Raw genomic sequence first — 21,465 nt, 5'->3', positions numbered from 1 at the left:
TTTGTGTGACGCCGTAGTATGATAGGGTGTTAATGTACAAAGTTAAAATATACTATATATTATGATCAAGTATGGCATTAATTTACGGAAAAAACACAAAAAGTTTAAAATTGAAATTTCTGGATGGAGGTTTCTGCCCGACACTGTCAAGCAGAAACCTTCACACATATTTGAACATTTCTATGGTGAATAAACGCCTTGGTGTTGCTGAAAAGTAGCAACAATAGCAGTTCTAAACATAGTACAAGCACATTGCGATGTGACGTGCTGTGACCTGTGAGCTTGCAGACATAAGTTTTTAACAAATCTAGAAAATGGTGGATTTTTCAGCCAATGACACGCCCAAAGCAGGAATGCCAGATGTGTGTGTGTGTGTGTGTGTGTGTGTGTGTGTGTGTGTGTGTGTGTGTGTGTGTGTGTGTGTGCGCAAGTGAGGGAGAGAGAGAGACGGTGACACAAGCTTTCCTCCCCAACAGCAGTGACAATATACACTATTTACATCACCTTTATTTCATGTCTGATATGGTACAATTTGGTTGCACCTGTCCTGCATAATCCCTAATCATCAAGTCATGGTTACGTTATCATCATATTGTTGCTGTCGGGGCAGAAACCTCTTATCTGCATATTCTAACTTTGCGTTTTCTTACTTGATCATACTACAGAGGTCACACAAAGTAGCAGATTGGCCTGGGCGGCTGGCGTAGCTGTCTGGGCACCTTGGCTGGTAATCCAGTCAGGCAGTGTGCCGCAGGTTCGACTCCCGATCCCGACAGACTTTACTGTGTGTCACCGCCACATCACTCTCCCCATTTCATGTCAGCCTACGTTCATCTATCCCTCTATCAATAAAAAGAAAAAAGGCGAAAGCCAAAAAAAAAAGTAGCAGATCAGAAAAGTAGCTCGAACACAGTGTAAATCGACACATTTTGAGTTTTTAGATCTGCTACTTTTGCTTTTTGAATTTGAATCCTGAAAGTAACAATTTTGGACATATGCGGTTTCAACCCGACAGAAATGATATCACTCAGTACTCTATGGGTATGGCCTATAAGTAACAACGTCTCATATGTGGCGGCTACCAATTATAGCAGAGAAAGCACAATACCTTTCCAGCCTTTTTGTCTCCATATTGAGCATCTCAAGTTGTTGAATCCCTCTAACAACCAGTCTGTGTGTATGTCCTATATGCCAACTATAAAACAAATACCAGTAGTCTGCACCTATAGCCCAGCTCTGAAGAGTGGTTGGACATATGGGTTTCCACCCAACAGAGACTATATGAAACAATCCTTTATAAACAGCCAAGAAGACAAATATTGTGCTCCGTTAAATGTGGACATAAAGTAAACATACCATGCATTCATGAGTGTGTCATAGTAGTAGCCTAGTGTCACTCCAGGACAGACACACACCCCTGTGACTACACTGTGGCATGTTTTCACAACTGCAAAATATGCAGTGATACTAATTAGCGGGAAGACTAGTTGATCTAATGACATTCCTACAATGGGTGGCATTCCCTTTTAGCCTCCAGCACTCCGTAAGGAATGTGGGAGGTACATTGGATAAGGATATGTTCTTAAAAAAAAGCCCACACATTTTTAAGGCTGGATTATTGCAATTCCTTATAGTCAGCCTGCCCCCAAACAACACTCTCTCCAGCTGGTCCAGAATGCTGCTGCAGGTGTTCTGACAATTGCTAGAAAAAAGATAAAGTAAATATTATCTTCTCTGCGAAATCCAGTAGAGAATGTAACTATCTCTCCTACAAAGCCCTTAATGGTCAGGCTCCTATATCAAATTGTGGGGATCTGTATGCTCACCAAGGTTTTAAAACAACTCAGGGGTACCAATGTGGTCAATTTTAATGTAGTTTGCAGGTCATTCCATGTATTAGGGCCACAGAAGCCAAAAGCAGATCTATCAAGTTCAGGGTTAACTTTTGGTACCTTTTATTTGGGGAAATGACTTGATCTGGTGTGGTAGGGTTCAGAGTCCCATTTCAGAAATGAGATGTATTTAGGACAATCTCCAAGCATGGCTTTATACAAGAAAAGGTGCCAATGCAGTTGTCGTCTCTCTGTCAGGGAGGACCATCCAACCTTGTTATATAAGATACAATGGTGAGTATCATAGCTTTCACCTGTAATAAATTGAATCGATGAATGATAAATGTGATAAATATGGTCTATACCGCTCCTGCTCCGGCTGATCTCATTCTCTGCTCCGTCCTCCCCTCACTCATGAACAAGACCCTGAGATACTTAAACTCCTTCATCTGCTGGGGCAAAGTCTTGTTCCCTACACAGAGGAAAAAAATGTCAGGGTGGACATCACTCTGACAATACCATAAAGAAACCATAGGCATAATTATGTGGAGACAGTTGTCCAAGGCAGATACGAGTCCGACATACGTGGGCATATACAATGGATACAGGTAGACAGACAGAGATCTCCAAATGGGCTCAAAGGGGACACAGACGGACAGGTACAACGGATACTCTGAGGCCTCATACACACATAAAGAACAACTGTGCTGTGCTCTGCCTGTGTTTCATGGTCCAATGGAAGTCACATGGTTTGAGGCTTCGTACAGACATATCAGACGAACATGCTCTGTGCTGTCCATGTTTCAATGCTTTTGTACGAAGCCTGAGGCTTCGTACGCACATATCAGACCAACATGCTCTGTGCTGTCCGTGTTTCATGGCCGCCCCAATGCTTTTCTAATGGAAGTCATGTGGTTTGACCAAACACTTGTGTTTGATTGCCCCCCCTCCCCCCATCACACACAACTGTTTGGTCAAACCATGTGACTTCCATTGGAAAAGCATTGAGGCGGCACAGAGCATGTTCGTCTGATGTGTGTGTACGAAGCCTGGCAAAGCCCCCAACAAGACGAGTCAGACATATTGGTCGGATCGACATTGTGGCGTAGGTATGAGGGCTGCGTAACAGCACGTAGTCTAGATGTTAACGGCCAAGTAGCAGCCTGAACCTGATGCGTTAATACCGTTCGAGAGTTATCAGATAGTCTAATAAACAGGCTGTAAACATAAGTCATGGAATCATACATTTAATGATTGCCCGGCATACTTATCCCAAAATGAATGGTCATGTGATGCATATGAACAGCAAAGGCATAGATGATAGCAAATACGACCATCACGAATCAGATTCGATCATATCAGTCTGTTGATCGGGGCACCCCTGAAAGCAGGAACGGCCAAGTAGCAGCCTGAACCTCTAGTAAATTAAACAAGAGCTCATTGTACCCTATTATCCCAGTAGAACACTGAACTCCCAGAATGCAAGACTTGCAACAGAGTGGCTCAGAGGCTGTGCCTGAAGACCCAAAGTGAAATATCTCCCCCAGCCAAGGGACGATTCCCTCCTAACTAATGCTTAAGATGTTTAGCTTAGTGTCCCTTATAGGTTTAAAACTTTCCTTTTGATAAAGCTTATAGTCATGGCTGGCTCAGGCTTGCCTGGGATCAGGCTCCTAAAGTTTAAACTAAAGTTTATATTCACTGTCTCCTAATCTCCATCTGTACATATTCATCATGTCCCATCAATGCATGTTACTAACTCCACTTCTTATGTTTGATAGTCTTTAATATAGTACCTGGGGTCTCTCTCAGACTGTGCTAGTTCTGAGTATCACACACATAATAACCCAAGGTTCTGGGTTCGATACAGACAGGGCACTGCCAACTTAGTGCAGACTGGGAGCAGGTGTGGTGCTAGTGCTCCATCTCAGCTATCTCTCTCTCTGGTCTAGCACCGGTTGCTCCACTGATACTCAACAATAAGCCTCTTTGACATACTTACCAACATACTCATCTTGACCATTGGCCAGATTATGTCGTTGGAACTAACCAGCCATTTCCTTTAAGCCAACCGGGAAAGCATTTGTGCCATTTTAGCTAGCAACACAAGTTATTTTGAAAACTCTCAGGATTTACAACAGTGGTTTAGAACAGTGGTTCTTAAAATAGTAGATCTACAAGCTCACATCGCGGCCGTACTGACTTACAGCATGTTGAAATTGAAACTGTGTGGGTTGAATTAATTTTCAAAAATGCGAAATCAGTACTAGTTGGCACAGTCTACAGACCTCCTGACCAGCAAGGCTTTTATGATATTCTTGAGGGATGCTTAGCTGAGGAGGAGGGTGCAGAGAAAATCCTGATGGGCGATCTGAATACAGACGTACAGCGTAAAGAGGCGCCTGTTTTCAAATCATTTAGTAGGTTTTGTAATCTGCATAGTATTAGCCAGCTTATTACCCAACCCACTAGAGTGTGTGTTTCTACTCAAACTGTCATTGATCTCATTCTGACCTCGGACAAATCCAGAATCTCCAAGAAAGGTGTTATTGTATGCGGGCTTAGTGATCATTTCATGATATTCTGTACCCGCAAAAAACAAAAAACAAAGTCTGGCTGCCACAAATCAGTCATATCAAGGGACCTCAAAACCTACTCTAGTGAGGTCTTTAACCAAGAATTGGAGAGTCTGGATTGGTCCGATGAGCTTAAAAGCACACTTGTCGAAGAAGCTTGGCTTGGCTTCAAAACCAAATTTACATCAGTACTGAACAACATGGCTCCTCTGAGAACCATCAGGGTCAAAACCCGCTCGGAGCCATGGATGAATTTGGACATACTGACTGCAACGAATGCCAGAGACAAAAAATGCTCTGAATTTCTAAAATGCAAGTCAAAGCTTGCCAAGTGCTTCAACAGGGATCTCCAAGCTCAGCTGAACAACCTAAAAACCCAACGAAACAGGCTAAGAAATATTGTTACTGCCATGACCAAATCCGCCAAAAGTAACTTTATTAATAATAAAGCTGAGGAAAACAAAAACAATCCTCGAGAGCTCTGGAAGCTACTCAACAACCAACTAGGCTGCGGTCAGAAACTGAAAACCAGGTTTTCAAACATAAACATTAAAGCGAACGACACTCTCATCACTGACAAGCTTGATGTGGCCAACTACTTGAACATCTTCTTTACAAACATAGCAACAACGCTGGTTAACAATCTGCCCTCCCACTCTGGGCTCTTTGGTGTAGAGCACATTAAAACCTTCTACAGAAACCTAGGTGTTTGTAAAGACGATTTTAAACTAGTTATGGTAACAACTGATGAGGTACTTAAGAAACTGAGTGCCCTCCAACCCCACAAGGCCACTGTCCATGACAATATTCGAATATTCGAAAATGATGGAAAAAATATTCTATGAACAGGTTGAAAAGTATCTTGCCACTAATAAATTATTGTACGAGTTCCAATCTGGCTTCAGAACATCCCACTCCACTGACACATGCCTTCTCTATTTGAGCGACCACATCAAACAAGAGGTGGATGCTGGCAAATACTGCGGCATGGTCATGCTGGACCTCCAAAAGGCTTTTGACACCGTGAACCACTCCATACTGGTTAACAAGCTAAAAGCAATTGGTTTCGATAGCACATCAGTGAGCTGGATGCAATCATACCTGGAGGGGAGAGAACAGATGGTGGAAGTGAACGGAACACTGCCCCCCCCCCTCCCAGTGAGGAACCCACCTCACCCCTGCCCACTTTGACAGACTGGCATGGCTTAGGGTCGGCGACAGAGTACAGCTTCTTGCAATGGGTCTGGTCCACAAGATTCGATACTCCACCAAGATACCCATGTACCTGTCTAGATACTTCCTTAATGTTAACGAAGTCCACACCCACAACACCAGAGGGAGTGCAACGAACCATGTACAACCCAGATTCGGCACAAACAAGGGACTAAATTCTTTTCGCTCCTATGCCACCAAAATGTGGAACGCCCTACCAACAGTCATTAAGACATGCAAATCCCTTGACTCCTTCAAAACCGCTCTCAAAGGGCACCTACGGATGGCTGCAATTCGAAACTGGCCCCCGTAAAATCTGAATCCCCCCCCCCCTTTTCCCCTCACTGTATATGTTTCTTTTCCCTTTTTACCTCCATTATGATGAATTCCTGTTCTGTTCTTTGTCTATATAGAAGTGTCTATTTGTATGTCTCTAAATGTTTTGATGAATTGAACATGGTGGACCCTGTTGTAAACAAGTGTAATGCTTAATTGGGTCGTCCACTCACAGTTAACAGCCTTTGTATTGAGTTTGTGCTTGAAATGTACTGTAATTCTGCAAACTGTTAATACAATTTTCAATCAATCAAAAAAAAAGGCTGCGAGTGTAGTGATTCACACCTGTGTGAACTGAGCGGTACAGGCTGCTCAACAACACCGCTGGCTGGCTGCACCGCTGCAGTTATAGTTACTAGTCCTTACCCGTTCTGATATATTTCAACTTGTATAATATATTTGTGTGTTTTTGTAATGAATAAAAACAGCAGTATAACATGAAAGTATTCTTACAAATGCATGGTAGGGAAACGTTTTCATGGAAAGGACCGCAACATTTACACTTATTAGCCCACAGACCCCTATTTGAAAAGTATCAAGGACCCCCAGTTTGACATGCACCACAGAAAGTAGGCTATGGACCTGTGCGACTACAGGTACTCCCAGATCTATTTGGTAAGTCGCACAGATCCAATTGCAGGTGCATTTGCGTCCAAAATGGTGTCAATGTTGAGCTTTGGCTTGAGAGAACTTGCAACCTGTGATGTTGTGAGCTTGTAGATTAGCCGTTTTCGCCGGAGCGTGTGTAGTAGGGTTGCCACCCGTCCCTTAAAATTCAGAATCATCCCTTATTGGAGAATTAAATGATGCGTCCCTTATTGAACCAATAAGGAACACAGTTTGTTCCTTATTTTCCTAAATAGCCTCTACACGTCAACACTGAATTTAACAATAATGAACAAAACAAAACACAGGAAATATTAAAGTCAGCACAATTGTTCTAGCAGGAGGCACACAGTACCTAAAGTAGCCTAAACCAGTGGTTCCCAAAGTGGGGTCCGGGGACCCCCAGGGGTCTTTGAGGGAGTTCCAGGGGGTCCCCAGCTAAATGATAGTTTGGAACCAAATGGACCCTTATGGGTCTGTAACTCTGAGAGTGTACAAATGGAACCAAATGGACCCTCAGAGTTAAATTAACATTGATTTTACAATATGAATTGGGGGCCCAGAGATAGAAATGCCATTAAATGGGGGTCCGTAGACTAATGCATGTCAAACTGGTACTTGAAATTAAATGGGTTGAGAATCACTGCGTAAAAATCCTCTCTTATGGGGGTCGCTGGCATATATTTTCTAATGGGGGTCCGCGGGCTCCTAGTATAGAGTCCTGTAGCCATTCCAGCCAGGTGGGTTCGGGGAGTGAGGCCAAGTAGTAGCCTGACCAGTTTGTTTTGGGAAGTCTGGAGCCTTGTTTTAAGGGCCTTTGAGGTGCTGTGGTACAGTCCAGGAGGTGCATGCATAGTCGAGGAAACCTTGTACGAGGGCTCCTGTTAGGGTCTTCAAGGTGTTTTTGTTGACCAGTGAGGAGATCCTGTATAGGAATCTTGTTCTTTGGTTGACTTTTTTGATTACGTTGGTGGCCATTTTATCACCGGAAAGATTTGACTCCATGATGGAACCTAGGTAGGTAATTTCATCTTTTCATGTTCAGTTCATTTTCAGTTCTTCATGACCCAAACATCTAGTAAGGGCGAAATCCATTTGACATTTTACAAACATCTCCTGAGATCGATTCGGTATGGGACCTTATATTATTTATCATCTTATTTATCCGTGTCTAATACCTGCCCAATAGCCCACATCTTGGCTGCTGATGTGGGGATAGGTTAGCCTGCTATTTCAGTAGACTATTATAGTTGATTGTTTAATAATGTTGAGTTTTAAAGTCTAATATAAATATAAATCAATATAATTAAATATTGTGCCCATTTAAAGAACTACTCGGATTCACAATCAGAACTCTTTATGTTGTTATGCTCATTTGGAAAACAAAATTCTACTTCAAAAGTTGTGGATAGCATTAACAATAAGTTGAAGGGAAACTTCAACGTATTGCTTCAACTTATTGCTTCAACCTATTGCTTCAACCTATTGCTTCAACTTATTGCTTCAACCTATTGCTTCAACATATTGCTTCAACCTATTGCTTCAACTTATTGCTTCAACTTATTGCTTCAACCTATTGCTTCAACTTATTGCTTCAACCTATTGCTTCAACTCATTGCTTCAACCTATTGCTTCAACCTATTGCTTCAACTTATTGCTTGCCGGCCTTGCCGCACACGCCTGTGCCGCAAGGCCGTGGCAGGCGTAAAGAGTGTCCCTTATTTCAAGATCTCAAAGGTGGCAACCCTAGTGTGTAGCCACTTCACGCTGAGTGTGTGTGTGTTGGGGGGGTGGGAGAGGGAAGACAGTTGTATCTTGTGTTGTGTTTAGCCGCACGAACTGAAGACGGTTGCATCCCCACTCCAAAAATGTGCACTTGGCCAGGCGTACACACACGCACGCACACAAAAAATGTGCGCTTGTACATGTGTGCACACACGCACAGTACACACGCGCGCGCGAGTGCACAGCGAAAGTAGTTTGCACACACCGTACGCACACACACACACGTGCGCGCACAGCGAAAGTCGTTTGGAAAGTTTACGTGGGCTGTTGATGTCGGAAGTGGAAGTCAACATGTGAAAGCAGCATGGGTCCAGGTCCAGCGTGATGCAGCAACATATGATGCGTTGTGACATCACGTGATGTACAGCGAAAGTCGTTTGGAAAGTTTACGTGGGCTGTTGATGTCGGAAGTGGTGGAAGTCAACATGTGAAAGCAGCAGTGGGTCCAGCGTGAGTGATGCAGCAACATAAGATAAGCAAGGGGCGCCAGCGTGTATGTGTGTGTGTGCAGATAGTCTGAGCGGTGGGCCATAGCCTCGGTCCCAGGCTCACTTAACTGCCAGGGCTTCGTTAAGACCTCCATATTGTCAATGCCTGTGTGAAAAGTGGGAGTGATTGGTGCAGGCTAGCCCAAACATTTAGACTCTCGTAGAGGTTTTTTTCGATTCTGACGTCAGAATCGAAAAAAACCTCTACGAGAGTCTAAATGTTTGGGCTAGGTGCAGGCAGTGAGGAGCAGGCAGTGAGGAGCTTACCCGTTGTGAGATATTGCCCCCCCTTGTGGCCGCAGGGGGTTAATTCACTAATAAATTAATTATTAATCTATAATTTGTTAAATTGGAAAAAGGGCTTCGTTAAGACCTCCATATTATTATGGTCAATTGTGTGTGAAAAGTGGGAGTGATTTGGTGCAGGCAGTGTGGAGCTATGTGAGTGTTTCTGACAGACACACAGACAGACACACAGACATTCAGACATTGGCCTAATTGATTATAGTTTGGTTTGATTTGATTTGATGATGATAATGCTCAGTGTGAAATTGGGCCTTTTAGGCTGCTCAACAGTGTCACTTTAAGTCACCCAGCGGTATTGCAGCTGTTCATACCCCAAAGAGACAGACAGACAGACAGACAGACAGACAGACAGACAGACGAAGCATGAGTTATGCCTGTTCAAAGTGCCTGTTTAATATCACTGCTTGCAGCTACATCTTTTTTTTTTTTACAAACATCTCTTCAACTGGGATTTCAGACAGATAATGTTTCCATATAAACCAAATAAGGTTGTCAAATCTTACAGTGCAAAAATGAGAAAGATCCGTACCACACCAGTTCAATCTTCTCTCCATATAGGCATAGAAAAAACAGAAAAAACATGATTCATAGACACCAAGTGTCACGTCTGCAACTCGTTGTGAGCTTGTATATCAGCTATTTTCGGCGCAAGATACCGCCATTCAACAAATTAGGCTGAAGAAACAGCAAAACCAGCACAAAGTGACAGGGCGGAGCGCACTCCTAGGCCTATTAGTCTGCAATTTACATTGCACAGTGCACTCATTGCACACTCATTGCACAGTGCACTCACGCTATTTCCGAATGCACTTATTGCGACGGCAGGTCGCATTTACTATGAAATCGTGCATTTCCTGTCAGTTGGTTTTTTCACGCCCCATATATGGTCATGCGTTGTGACATCACGTGATGTCATACTATGAAATTGTGCATTTCCCGTCAGTTGGTTTATCACGGCCCATATATGGTCATGCCTTGTGACATCACGTGATGTCATCATGTGTCATCACGTTCTCAACAGGCCCAAAAATGAAGGCCCGGCCCTACCTGGGCCCTCATCAAACGGTACACTCAAGACACTGCCCCCGCTGCCACCCTTAGATCTCCATGGTAGATTGCTCAGAATAAGGGGCTCGTCTGGCACTAGGCTGTTCATACCGGACAATGGCTAATGGTTGAAAAGAAATTAGCAGTGAGTCTTCTAATGCTACTGCGGAACATTATTTCCACCGGTAAGCCGTATAGCTTGGCTCACCAGTTGAAAATGACTTCAGAACATGGTTACAACACCAGAGGAGAGGCTTGTGGCAACATAAGAATAAAAACACCAAGATCAAATTGTCTTAAACACACTGGGTCAATAACTCTCTGGAATGCTCTACCCAAAAACATCTTATCTACAATACATAACAAAATTACTTTAAAAAAGAATATCAAGAGATACCTTGCCAATTTGCCAAGTACATAACTGTGATTTGTGAATTTGTACTTTTGATTTTATAATGTGAATTTGTTCTTTGTATTTATTTTTATTTTGTTTTTTTAATTGTATTTTTAGTTGTACATCTGTATTGTATTTGTTTTATTCAATCAGGACCCCAGGAAGACTAGAGGCTCAGTCATGTGTCTCTAATGGGGATCCTTCAATAAACATAAACATAAACAGTCTGCTGTTACCCAGGCGGATGCGTGCAGCCGTGCACGCAACCTCGCCCCTCGCCATCAGGCGTCTTACTGATACAGCTGCCTACTGCAGCAGGTGTCATGTGTCACAAACTTCAAATGCAGTAAAATCTGGACTTCGTTCATTCATTTGGCATCTTTACATAATCATCATGTGTTAAAAGATTGTAATACTATTCAACATATCATACTTAAGAATCAATATAAACTTTATCATCAATGGGTTGGCAAGAAACATACACTTGAGGCCTTATGATTTCAGGGATCCTGTGTCTTTGTGGTTCATCCTACTTCCATTTCATGCTGTTCAAGAGCTTTCTTCTGAGCTTTGGTCAAAGGAAGGTCATTGGCAGGGGTGCACAGGGTTGAGATTCGCTAACAAAGAAGAGAAGAAGGTTTAGATGACCAAAGAACAGTAGTGTAAAGTAACCAAGTACATTACTCAAGTACTGTACTTAAGTTACATTTTTAGGTGCTGTACCTGTGACTTTACTGAATTCAAAATGTCTATATTTTCTACCCCACCACACCACATCACAGAGACAAATATTGTACTTTTACTTCAATACTTATTTGAAAACTTTAGTTACTAGTTACTTTGTAGATTTTGATTATTATGAGTACTTTCTACTTTTGGTAATTTAAGTACATATTATTGTCTCCACCAGGCCGAAGGCATGGGGAGAGAGTATGTTTTGCACTCCGTCCGTCCGTGTGTGTGTGTGTGTGTGTGTGTGTGTGTGCGTCCGTGTGTCCGTCCGTGCGTGCGTGCGTGCGTGCGTGCGTGCGTGCACTAATCTCCGGTACCGGTAACCCGGTCGATGCCAAATTTTGCACACACACTCCCTGGATGCCAACGATGAACCTCTGCCCCAAACTTTCCAGAACGGCCTGTTATAGCACCACAAGGAGGCCGACTTTTGAAAAACATTTTTTTTTATATTACTCCTCCAGATTCTGTCCAAAAATCCCGCAATCGTTACATACTATCTCTATAGTCATGTGTTCAAGCCGGATCTGTCCGATATTTCATATTCCATCCTAATTTCAAAGTTTGCAGGATTGGCCCGCTTTGAACAAAAAGCCTCAAATCATGAACGCAGCATGCAATTTACGTGAAATCTTTCACAGACTTTCCTACTAGGCTGAGGAATATATCCCACCCTTTCACATTGGCCTGTTATAGCGCCACCAATAGGTGGATTTTTGCAAAACACATTTTTGAAACAAAATGCCTCAAATTATCCAATTGCCATCCAATTGCCATCGACAGGAGTCAACCCACAGAGCCTAGTCCCTCCACGCGCCAGATTGGTCTACCTCCCAGTCCCGGGCAGAGTAGTTCCGGAGCGGCGGATTGTGGGGCCCTGGTCTTTCTGATCGAGGTTAGCTACTGGGACGTACTGTAAGTCGGGACTTGATCACCCCGGCAGGGTCACCTGAGTGAGGGGTATCATATTGCGAGACCCTAAACCCCGATGACCTTGGGATACATCACTGAGGATATGTTCCAGGTGCATCCATGCGATATTTCCTTTGTTCTTGAATTCCAGACTTAGACTAACCCTAACCCTAACCCTTTAACAGATATTTCTACATTGCAGTAATATGCAGTATTGATACTTATACTTAAGTAAAATGTGAGTACTTTTTCCCAACACTGCCAAAGAGTATCTAAGACAGCATGTTTTAGTTTTTGACACAAACAGCATACCGTACCTGTCTCAGAGAACCGGGAGTAACAATGACATTGTACAACATCCAAAGAGGAATGATGAGTGTAGAGGAGAGAGTGAACCACCAACCAAGTGTGTAGCCCCACCATGGATATTCAATTGAGTTGTTGAACTTCAGAGGGGTAAATTTGACCAAGGAGAACACAAATGTACCTTGAAATTAGTTGTGAGAACAACAGTTTTAGTTTTGAGAAAGACATTTGATTGTTAAAAAATATATATTATAAATACCAATTACAATTGTACAATTACAATTTAGGCATTTAGCAGACGCTCTTAATCCAGAGCGATTTAAATTAGGCAAGAACAAAAAAGCATGGGGATACATCACGTGGCTAGTGAAATTGGGTCAGTTGAAGATATTATCCATGAATGCTAATCTTGTAAAAGAAAAGCTGATTTTGAATCTATTTCTTTATGTTGTTCACAAGCAACTGTTTTCAATTCAAATTCCTCAAATAGAGGTTTCTAATTTTTTTATGAAGTAAATTAATTGGTGAATAGTTGAACTTAAATCACTCACCATACATATTATTGGAGTGATGTATTTCAAACAGTACTTAATCAAGGGAAACGGACGATATCCAATCATGTCCTCTATGTTATCATAGAACCGGTCTGCACCTATGGGATGGATATTCAGAAAATTCAATGTGATTGATGTTTTGAGTATCACAAGTAGGCTACAGTATTTTCAAATGAACCACACCATTGACAAAGACACCTATGTTCCTTTTTACGTAACTTACCATAAACCCAGCCAATACCCACAGACTGCAGTATAGCAAAGAGGAGAAGAGTCATCCCACTACAGGAATAGTAATCAAACACCTGGAAGATGTACAGTCCACCCTATGTTTGGGAGTAAGGTTGTATTAGTTGTATAAGAGATGAGGAACCATTTTGATCATGAATAAGGATGGCATCAGAGTTTTGTCCTTGATCTTACTTCTGTAACCATCACCAGGCCTATGAAGAAGCAGAACACACTAATGCCAAGCAGAAGAAGTTCACGTCGATGTCCGACTTGAAAGAAGGCAGGATACATGTCGGAAATTGCTGTCATGAGAGCTTCCATACCTACAAACTGAAACAATGTAATTTCAGTTTATATGACGAGACGACACAGTAAAATTAATCAACAGCGTTAATTTAACTCAGAGATGGTAAAGTGGAGATCACAGCATTGAATGACCGAACTGTTTGATACTACTGATTGGAGCAATAAGGCAGTTAAAGTCATAGTATACGAGTTACCAGAAATTAATGATCACCAAATCTTCATAAATCTTCATTAATCTTTGACCACAGAAAGACGTTAACCACTTTCATCCTGCCATCCCCTGCTTAGTTTAGTTTAGTTTATTAAGGATCCCCATTAGTCTACACCGTAGTGGAGACTATTCTTCCTGGGGTCCAGGCAAAAATGACATTACAATACAAATCATAAAATGCGCTACAGCATGATCCATGTTTCTGAACAAACCTAAAGAACAAAATTTATAACTAAATAAATTAAAATAAAAAATAAAAACAGATTTGTCAGTCAGAAAAAAAAATAAGAACCTAATTGTCTCCACCAGGCCGAAGGCATGGGGAGAGAGTATGTTTTGCACTCCGTCCGTGTGTCCGTCCGTCCGTCCTTCCGTCCGTCCGTTACCAGCTAATCTCCGGCACCGTTAACCCGGTCGATGCCAAACTTTGCACACACACTCCCTGGATGCCAACGATGAACCTCTGCCCCACATTTTCCAGAACGGCCGGTTATAGCGCCACCATGAGGCAGCTTTTCACATTTTTTACCTAAAACTGCACCGATCTGCGTGAAACGTTGCATGCACACTCCCTAGAGGCCAAGGACAAACCTTTGACCTGCATTTTCCGCATCTGCCTTTTATAGCGCCACCAGGAGGTCGACTTTTGTTAAACACATTTTTTGATATTATTCCTCCAGATTCTGTCCAAAAATCTCACAAATCATTACACAGTATCTCTATGGTCATGTGCTCAAGTTGGATCTGTCCGATATTTCATATTCCATCCTAATTGGCTATAATTGGCTTTCACAGTTTGCAAGATTGCCCCGTTTTGAAAAAAAGCCTCAAATCATGAACGCAGCATGCAATTTACGTTAAATCTTTCACACATTTTCTTACTAGGCTGAGGAATATATCCCACCCTTTTCACATTGGCCTGTTATAGCGCCACCAACAGGTTGATTTTTGCAAAACACATTTTTGGAACAAAATGCCTCAAATCATCCAATTGCCATCAAAGGCGTATGAAGAAATGGCAATCGGTATACACATGATCTCTGTAGTCATGTGATCAAGACGAGTCTGTTGGATTTCTCAGATTGTACACTGATTGGCTAAGATTGCCTTCCAAAGTTTTCAGGAGTGGCCCGTTTTGTACAAAATTCTGCTCATCCAGAATTCTATCCTCAGAGATGCTATGAGTGATCTGGCTCTGCATTTCCTCAACAAAATGAAGAAAATTGTTGCAAAAACAAATAAACAAAAACATCCTCCTAAACATTTTGCCAAACATCACACACACTCCTATCCTCCTGGTGGAGACCTGTGCCCGGAAGGGCACTTTTTCTAGTTTAATATAATTTCCATCTGCTGTCCAGGCATGTCATAAAAATAGCTAAAATAGATCTACAAGCTCACATCATGACACATTTTGAGCTTTTGGATAGTCTAGTCTTGCTATGTCATGGTTAACATGTCTTTATTTCGCACACTTAGGAAAACCTACCTGACTGTCCAAGCCAAGAAAGATGACCATAATGAAGAAGAAGATAGCCCAGACCTGAGGCAGAGGCATCATGGCCACTGCCCGAGGATAAGCGATAAAAGCGAGACCAGGACCTGCATTGATAAAGAGAACCCTTAACCCTAGAACACTAATGTTGAAAATTGTCACACCATCACTAACGTTGGGTATATTTTACCCGATATAATAAATAATAAAATATAATACAATTTATAATTAGGCTCTAAACAAACATTAAAAGTCCATAGACTTGGCTGGCCTATGGCGTAATTTCAGAAAGCCATACATTGGTGGGGCTGGCGCTGCTCAAAAATATTCATAAAAATAATGAATGGAGCTGGGAACTTCTCCTTTGGTCAACCCATTCCTGCAGGACATGTGAGAATGGTCCAGTGAATTAAGGCACAGTCTAATTGCATCGACTGCTCATTGGAGTATGAGATTCTTTTTGTACCCTCTATCACTAACGATGAAACAAACCTACCTTCCACTACGTCAGTGAGCATCCTGAAGGTACCCAACTTGGACCCACCCACCTCAGACATCAGCAACATTATGAAAATCACAATATTATATTGTTATTATTATTATTATTAATTGTTCGGGTGATATTCACCCGAAAAATTGTAGTGTTAGTGTTCTAGGGTTAATAGAGCGTCACAGTCCCGCCCCCGACGAGCAGCCCGGAAGAGAATTTAATTTTTCCCATAGACATTTATTTAAAGAATTGGACAAAACCAGCTCGGATGGTGACAACTCATGACAATAAACAAAAAGAATTGGGCCAAACAAATAATTAGAAAGAAGAAAAAAAGGGCAGGGTACAACACTTGATTTGTTGTTTTTCTTCTTTCTAATTATTTGTTCGTCCCAAAAAAATGCGTTTACTTTATTGTCATGATTTGTCACCATCCGAGTTGGCTTTGTCCAAGGCTTACATGCAGGTCTTTAAAAAAATACTTTCTGAAACGTGGGAAAAATTTATTGGAAATTCTCTTCCGAGACACTCATCGTCATGAAAGGTGGCGGGACTGCAACGCTCTATTAAAAGATCCTCCCACAGTTGGCAAGGGAGAAGGCAAACAATGTCACCTGTCCTGGCAAAAAAAAAAAAAATGAAGTAAAATGATGAGTCATGGTTATTTGGGTTTGAGACAAGAAAACCTGTGGACCAGACCATTATGGAAGGTCATCATTATTATTCCACTACTCACCTGACTCAGCCACTTTTGATATGTCCGTGTTCTGCTCATAAGCCATGAAACCAAGTGCAGAGAAGATGGTGAAGCCAGCTACAAAACTGGTCCCACTGTTCAGTAGGCATAGGTACACACAGTCTCTAAAAGACACATTTTTGGTCACAGTAGTATCAGTTTGGATGTGCAAAGTTTCACATAATATATAAAATTCAAAATGTGTTTCATTAGGCAAATTGTTTGGTGTGTCTACATACATAGAACCTAATAATGTTAAGCAGTTTCCCCTTAACTGTCCTATGGCTATAAAATAGTTAAACTAAGCCCAAGTCTAAACAATCGCCAACAAACACTCTGGGGACCAAAGGTATCTTGCAAGTCTGATCGGGCCCTACAAACCCTCCCACGTGTACAGATCAGCCAATGCAGGGAAGCTGGAAGTACATTCACTAAAAACGCCGGGACAACGCTCCACATGTCACAAACTCTTCTCCATCCTGGCTCCAAAACTATGGAATGCACTTCCCATTGCGATCAGAACTGCAGACTCACTCCCAAGTCCCAACCTTCCACCGTAGTCTGAAAATCCACCTCTTCAGACTCCATCTTAGCCTGTAGCACTTGCCCTAGCCTTGATGACCTTACAGGTGTATGCAAGGGCTCAACTTATGTAACTTAGATAGCATTTTATGTAGACAGCACTCTATAGTCAAGTGTATTACCATGTTTTTGTTCTTGCTTACTGTAAATTGCTCTGGATTAAGAGCATGTGATAAATGCCTACATTGTAAATTGTAACCTGCTGGTTGACACAGAGGTGTCATGCAGGTTTTCCTAGCCCATGATCCTTCAATCTCAAACAAAAACAATGTAATCAAAAGTAAACCCTATGTTCACTCAGCCCTATGTTTTCCTCAGCCTTACTGTAAGTTTCCTCAGTATCACAGATGGCCCTTCCATAATATGCTGTAGGGGTCACCCGAAGGAGGGGGGAAAGCCTTAAATCTAATTCTATTCTAATCTAAATCTAATAAAATAAATAATCTTTGTGCCTTCTCTGGGTTTTTAGATATTGGTCCAAAGTTTGTGTGTAGAAAGTTTTGAGCAAATTGCGCAAAAATCCCAGAAGTAGATTTGATTTAACTGTTTTTCATATCTTAATATAAATGCACCAAGTTCAAATTTGACAGACACGTTCCACACCACCACATGGAGTGCAGTGTCCGTGTCTGTGGCCAAATACATATCATTGTGAGGGTCCTTGGCACGAAAACTACTCTTAATGGGTCAAGTATACATAGTGTTGGTATAGATTCCTTGTCCAGAATTCAAAATCTAAATACAAAACAGATAGGCAGCAGAAACGCTATTTCGTATATTTCTTTCCAGTTTTAATCAACAAAACAAAACATGAGGACATTTGAGCTCCAGAATGCTAAAGAAGCAACGACAAAGATGTTAAGAGTGTGTGTGTGTGTGTGTGTGTGTGTGTGTGTGTGTGCAGGAACGTCACTGAAGATTTGGTTGCCCTACTCGTAAATGTATTTGTGATGCTCGCCCTCCCGACGAGAGCGCTGCGTTACCTCATGCAGATACTTTCACCATTTGTGAGTGCGTTATTATGCGGTGGAGCCGCGGAGAAAATTGTTATTATGAGGGTCGGCTTGGGACTTTTTGGCACATTTTGTTGCCCCCCTCGGCGTGTTGCTCTCTGTGTGTGTGTGTGTGTGTGTGTGTGTGTGTGTGTGTGTGTGTGTGTGTGTGTGTGTGTGTGTGTGTGTGTGTGTGTGTGTGCGTGTTAAGCTGTCCAGCTCTTTCCCAGGTCTACCAGCTCCATGCCTTCACAGTATGACCGTGGTCTTGGTGCCCTCACCTGGATGGATGGAGAACAACACATAGTCACACGTTTTCTCTCTCAAGCACAAACAGCTGTCTGTCTGTCTGTCTGTCTGTCTGTCTGTCTGTCTGTCTGTCTGTCTGTCTGTCTGTCTGTCTGTCTGTCTGTCTGTCTGTCTGTCTGTCTGTCTGTCTGTCTCTGTGGTTGTCAAAGTGTGGTCCAAGGACCCCCAGTGCTCCTTCAGGGGGTTACAGGGGTCCCCAGCGAAATTAGTCAATATAGCATCAAAATCTGTTTAACCACTTTAAGCCTATTTTATATTGTATCGCACCTGTGCGAACTGAGCGGTGGAACTATACTTTTATTGTTATAGTTACTATGTGTAGTTACATAGGGACTGTGTGTTAAATACTGCGTTATTATAGTGTGTGTGGTGCCTTGGAGCGCCTTGGAGCCAAGCACAGTTGTTGACTTAAGCAGCTCAAGGTCAATAGGTCCTACTCAGACAGACACTCCGTATACGGACGGACAGACAGACAGACAGTCAGACAGTCAGACACACACAGCTGTTCATTGGAGACTGTGTGCCACTGCTCTAAACCAAAATGTGTAGCAGATCCACAAGCTCATTGTAGATCTGCTACTTTGGATACTTTAGCGTGCGCTGTAGTATGATCAACTGGGCCGTTAATCCACGAAGAACAATATAACTATTGCCTCACACAATTTTCAAATAGTTCGGTCATACAGTCTGGAGCACTGAAGCTCTGATCACGAGAACAATATAAAGCGGATGTGAAGCCTCCTCCCCACTTCCGTTTCGTCTTTACAGTGGCGCAAATTTATTTATCCTAATAGAAATGAAAATCAATAAAGCATATAGCTTGCAGCTTAGTAGAAATTAAAACAAAAAGTAAAACTATATTAAAATATATTTGCGTGAACGGAAATGAAATCTTCCGTTCGGGAGGTGTAGTTCCACACATATAGCATTCAGAGATGGTGGAATAGTTGTTTGGCTACACGAGACTATCATTTGGGGGTCCTTGACATTTTAGAAACAACTGGTCTAACCTGTCTATTTAGTGTGGGTGTCCTCACTGTCCTGCTTTGTGAGGCCAGCTGTTGCAGCAGTGGGAACGGAGTCCAGTGGATGGGCTCTACTGCCAAGCTACACACCGACAGGTCACTGGCCTTCCCAGAGTCCAGAACACATTCCCCCATGCTCATCTCACTGCCTCTCCACACGTACTGGGAGCTGATGGACAGGACACCAACGTCAGGATGAGTGTGTGTGTGTGTGTGTGTGTGTGTGTGTGTGTGTGTGTGTGTGTGTGTGTGTGTGTGTGTCGTACCGATCTACTAGGTCTTGTGAGCTGCTGTTTTTGGGGTTAGGATTTGGGTTAAACATGTAGGATTTTTTTTAAATGGCATTCATAGAATCACTGTCATAACATCAATGTCATAAAACGATGATGTCCTCACAAATACAGCAAAACAAACATGCCATGGCAATCATCCAACCATGCATGCGTGCGTGTGTGTGTGTGCATGCGTACCTGTGCGGGTACACTGTGTTGAGGTGTGTTCCATTGCTCGGGCAGGTGGAAGCCAGCGACAGCGTGTCGTCGTGGTAACAGCAGGTGCGGTCGAGCGCCCGCAGGTGTAGTAACTCATCGGAGCGCGTGAAGCCGGGGTTATCCAGAGAGTCCGCTGTGGACCCCGCCCACGAGCGCAGCCAGAACCTTCCTGACAGCTCGTCAAAATGATTGAACCTGCGGTAGCTTCACGCACACAGCGCACGCGCACACACACACACACACACGCACACGCACACACACACACACACAGCAGAACAGCATAAGAGGGCGTTGATTTATGACAAAACACAAAGTTTTGTCATAAAGACAGCGACAGCGACATTGCATAGTATATGTTTTGCACAAAAAAAAACAATTGTATTTATTTAGTACAATCCCTGTGTAAGAGTAGATATTGGATAAATCGGATTTATCACATAAATCGGATTTATCAGATAAATCCCTTTCTCAGATAAATCAGATAAATAAAGCAGTGGTTCTAAACATGTGGGTCGGGACCACCAGGGGGGTCCCCACATGATTTTGGGGGGTCTCCAGATGACAGTAAAGTGACAATTGAAGGACTTTTAAGACCTTTTTAATACCTGAAAAGAAAAACCATTACTGCATCAAAAGTAATCAACAAACACTACACTATAAAAACAAATATTAGCCAAATTGTCAAATACCATTTATAAATACATCAAAGATGTGATTATAATCCATTCCAATGGATGAAGCCTTGGCCTGGAAGAGAGGTTTCAATGCTCAACCACTACACTGGCGGGTCGACAACGTAAATATACCGGTAACATTTTGACACTAAGACAGACGATTTACGCTTCGCCTTGTAAGGCTCTTGCGAAGTTGCAAGGCGTTGTGAGCTGTAATAATATTATTTTGGGCGATTCCCAGTTCAAATATGATTTTTTTGGGGATCCCCAGTTCAAATATGATTATCTTGGGGATCCCCAGTTCAAATATGATTATCTTGGGGGGTCACGGCCTGATAAGGTTGAGAACCACTGCTGTTGTATACAGTTGAAAGTAACCAGTATGATGCAGTAGTCAGACAGTGACAGTGGAGAATGCAATTATTGCTTATTCCCACTTCCAAAACCTCCTCAACATTCTAGCCTGGGTTCCAGCCTGAATCGCTGTTCCGTGAATATGTTTTGCAGTAGCAAGTGACAATTCAGATTCACGGAACGCAGCAATTCAGGCTGGAACCCAGGCTATCAACTTTCAGCGGTCTGGCTGTCAGTCACTATTGTAAGGAGGCTGTATCATATCATACCATGTGATCGTAAAACCACAACAAAAAGGCATTGAAAACTAATTTATTAGATCTGTAACTCAGTGTCTGACACATGGTGCAATTTGGTGGTCAAAAGAAGGTCAATTAATGATCAACATATTGTGGTCAGTAGGAAGATGAGACTGGTTGCATTATCAGTCATTCCGAGCAGTGCTTCTCACATCTTTTAATTTCAAGGATCCTCCATAATTCT

General features: G+C 42.4%; 2 protein-coding genes across 4 annotated transcripts in view; both read right to left on the bottom strand.

Moving 5' to 3' along the window:
* Positions 1 to 10,985: 10,985 nt before the first annotated feature.
* LOC306921312 (sodium- and chloride-dependent GABA transporter 2-like) lies at positions 10,986 to 18,125 on the bottom strand (the record flags this gene model as incomplete). Its single annotated transcript, XM_079498421.1, has 8 exons — positions 10,986 to 11,199; positions 12,544 to 12,713; positions 13,080 to 13,184; positions 13,310 to 13,412; positions 13,510 to 13,647; positions 15,324 to 15,436; positions 16,556 to 16,680; positions 18,121 to 18,125. The coding sequence occupies 8 exons, from the start codon at positions 18,123 to 18,125 to the stop codon at positions 11,107 to 11,109; spliced, it is 852 nt and encodes a 283-aa protein (XP_079354547.1). The 3' UTR covers positions 10,986 to 11,106.
* Positions 17,925 to 21,465, bottom strand: part of LOC306922325 (uncharacterized protein) — a 15,417-nt gene continuing 11,876 nt past the window's right edge. For all 3 annotated transcript variants that reach the window (XM_079499839.1, XM_079499838.1, XM_079499840.1), the window contains 3 exons: positions 19,934 to 20,158; positions 19,449 to 19,632; positions 17,925 to 18,410 (listed from right to left, as the gene is read on the bottom strand). In XM_079499839.1, coding sequence (XP_079355965.1) covers positions 18,336 to 18,410; positions 19,449 to 19,632; positions 19,934 to 20,158 — 484 coding nt within the window. In that variant the 3' untranslated portion in view covers positions 17,925 to 18,335. The remainder of the gene's footprint in view (positions 18,411 to 19,448; positions 19,633 to 19,933; positions 20,159 to 21,465) is intronic.

This window comes from Electrona antarctica, assembly GCF_951216825.1.
Source record: "Electrona antarctica genome assembly, chromosome: 4".
Taxonomy (NCBI): Eukaryota; Metazoa; Chordata; class Actinopteri; order Myctophiformes; family Myctophidae; genus Electrona; species Electrona antarctica.
Note: the sequence above shows the minus strand (reverse complement) of the source record. Positions and strands in the feature narration are given on the sequence as shown.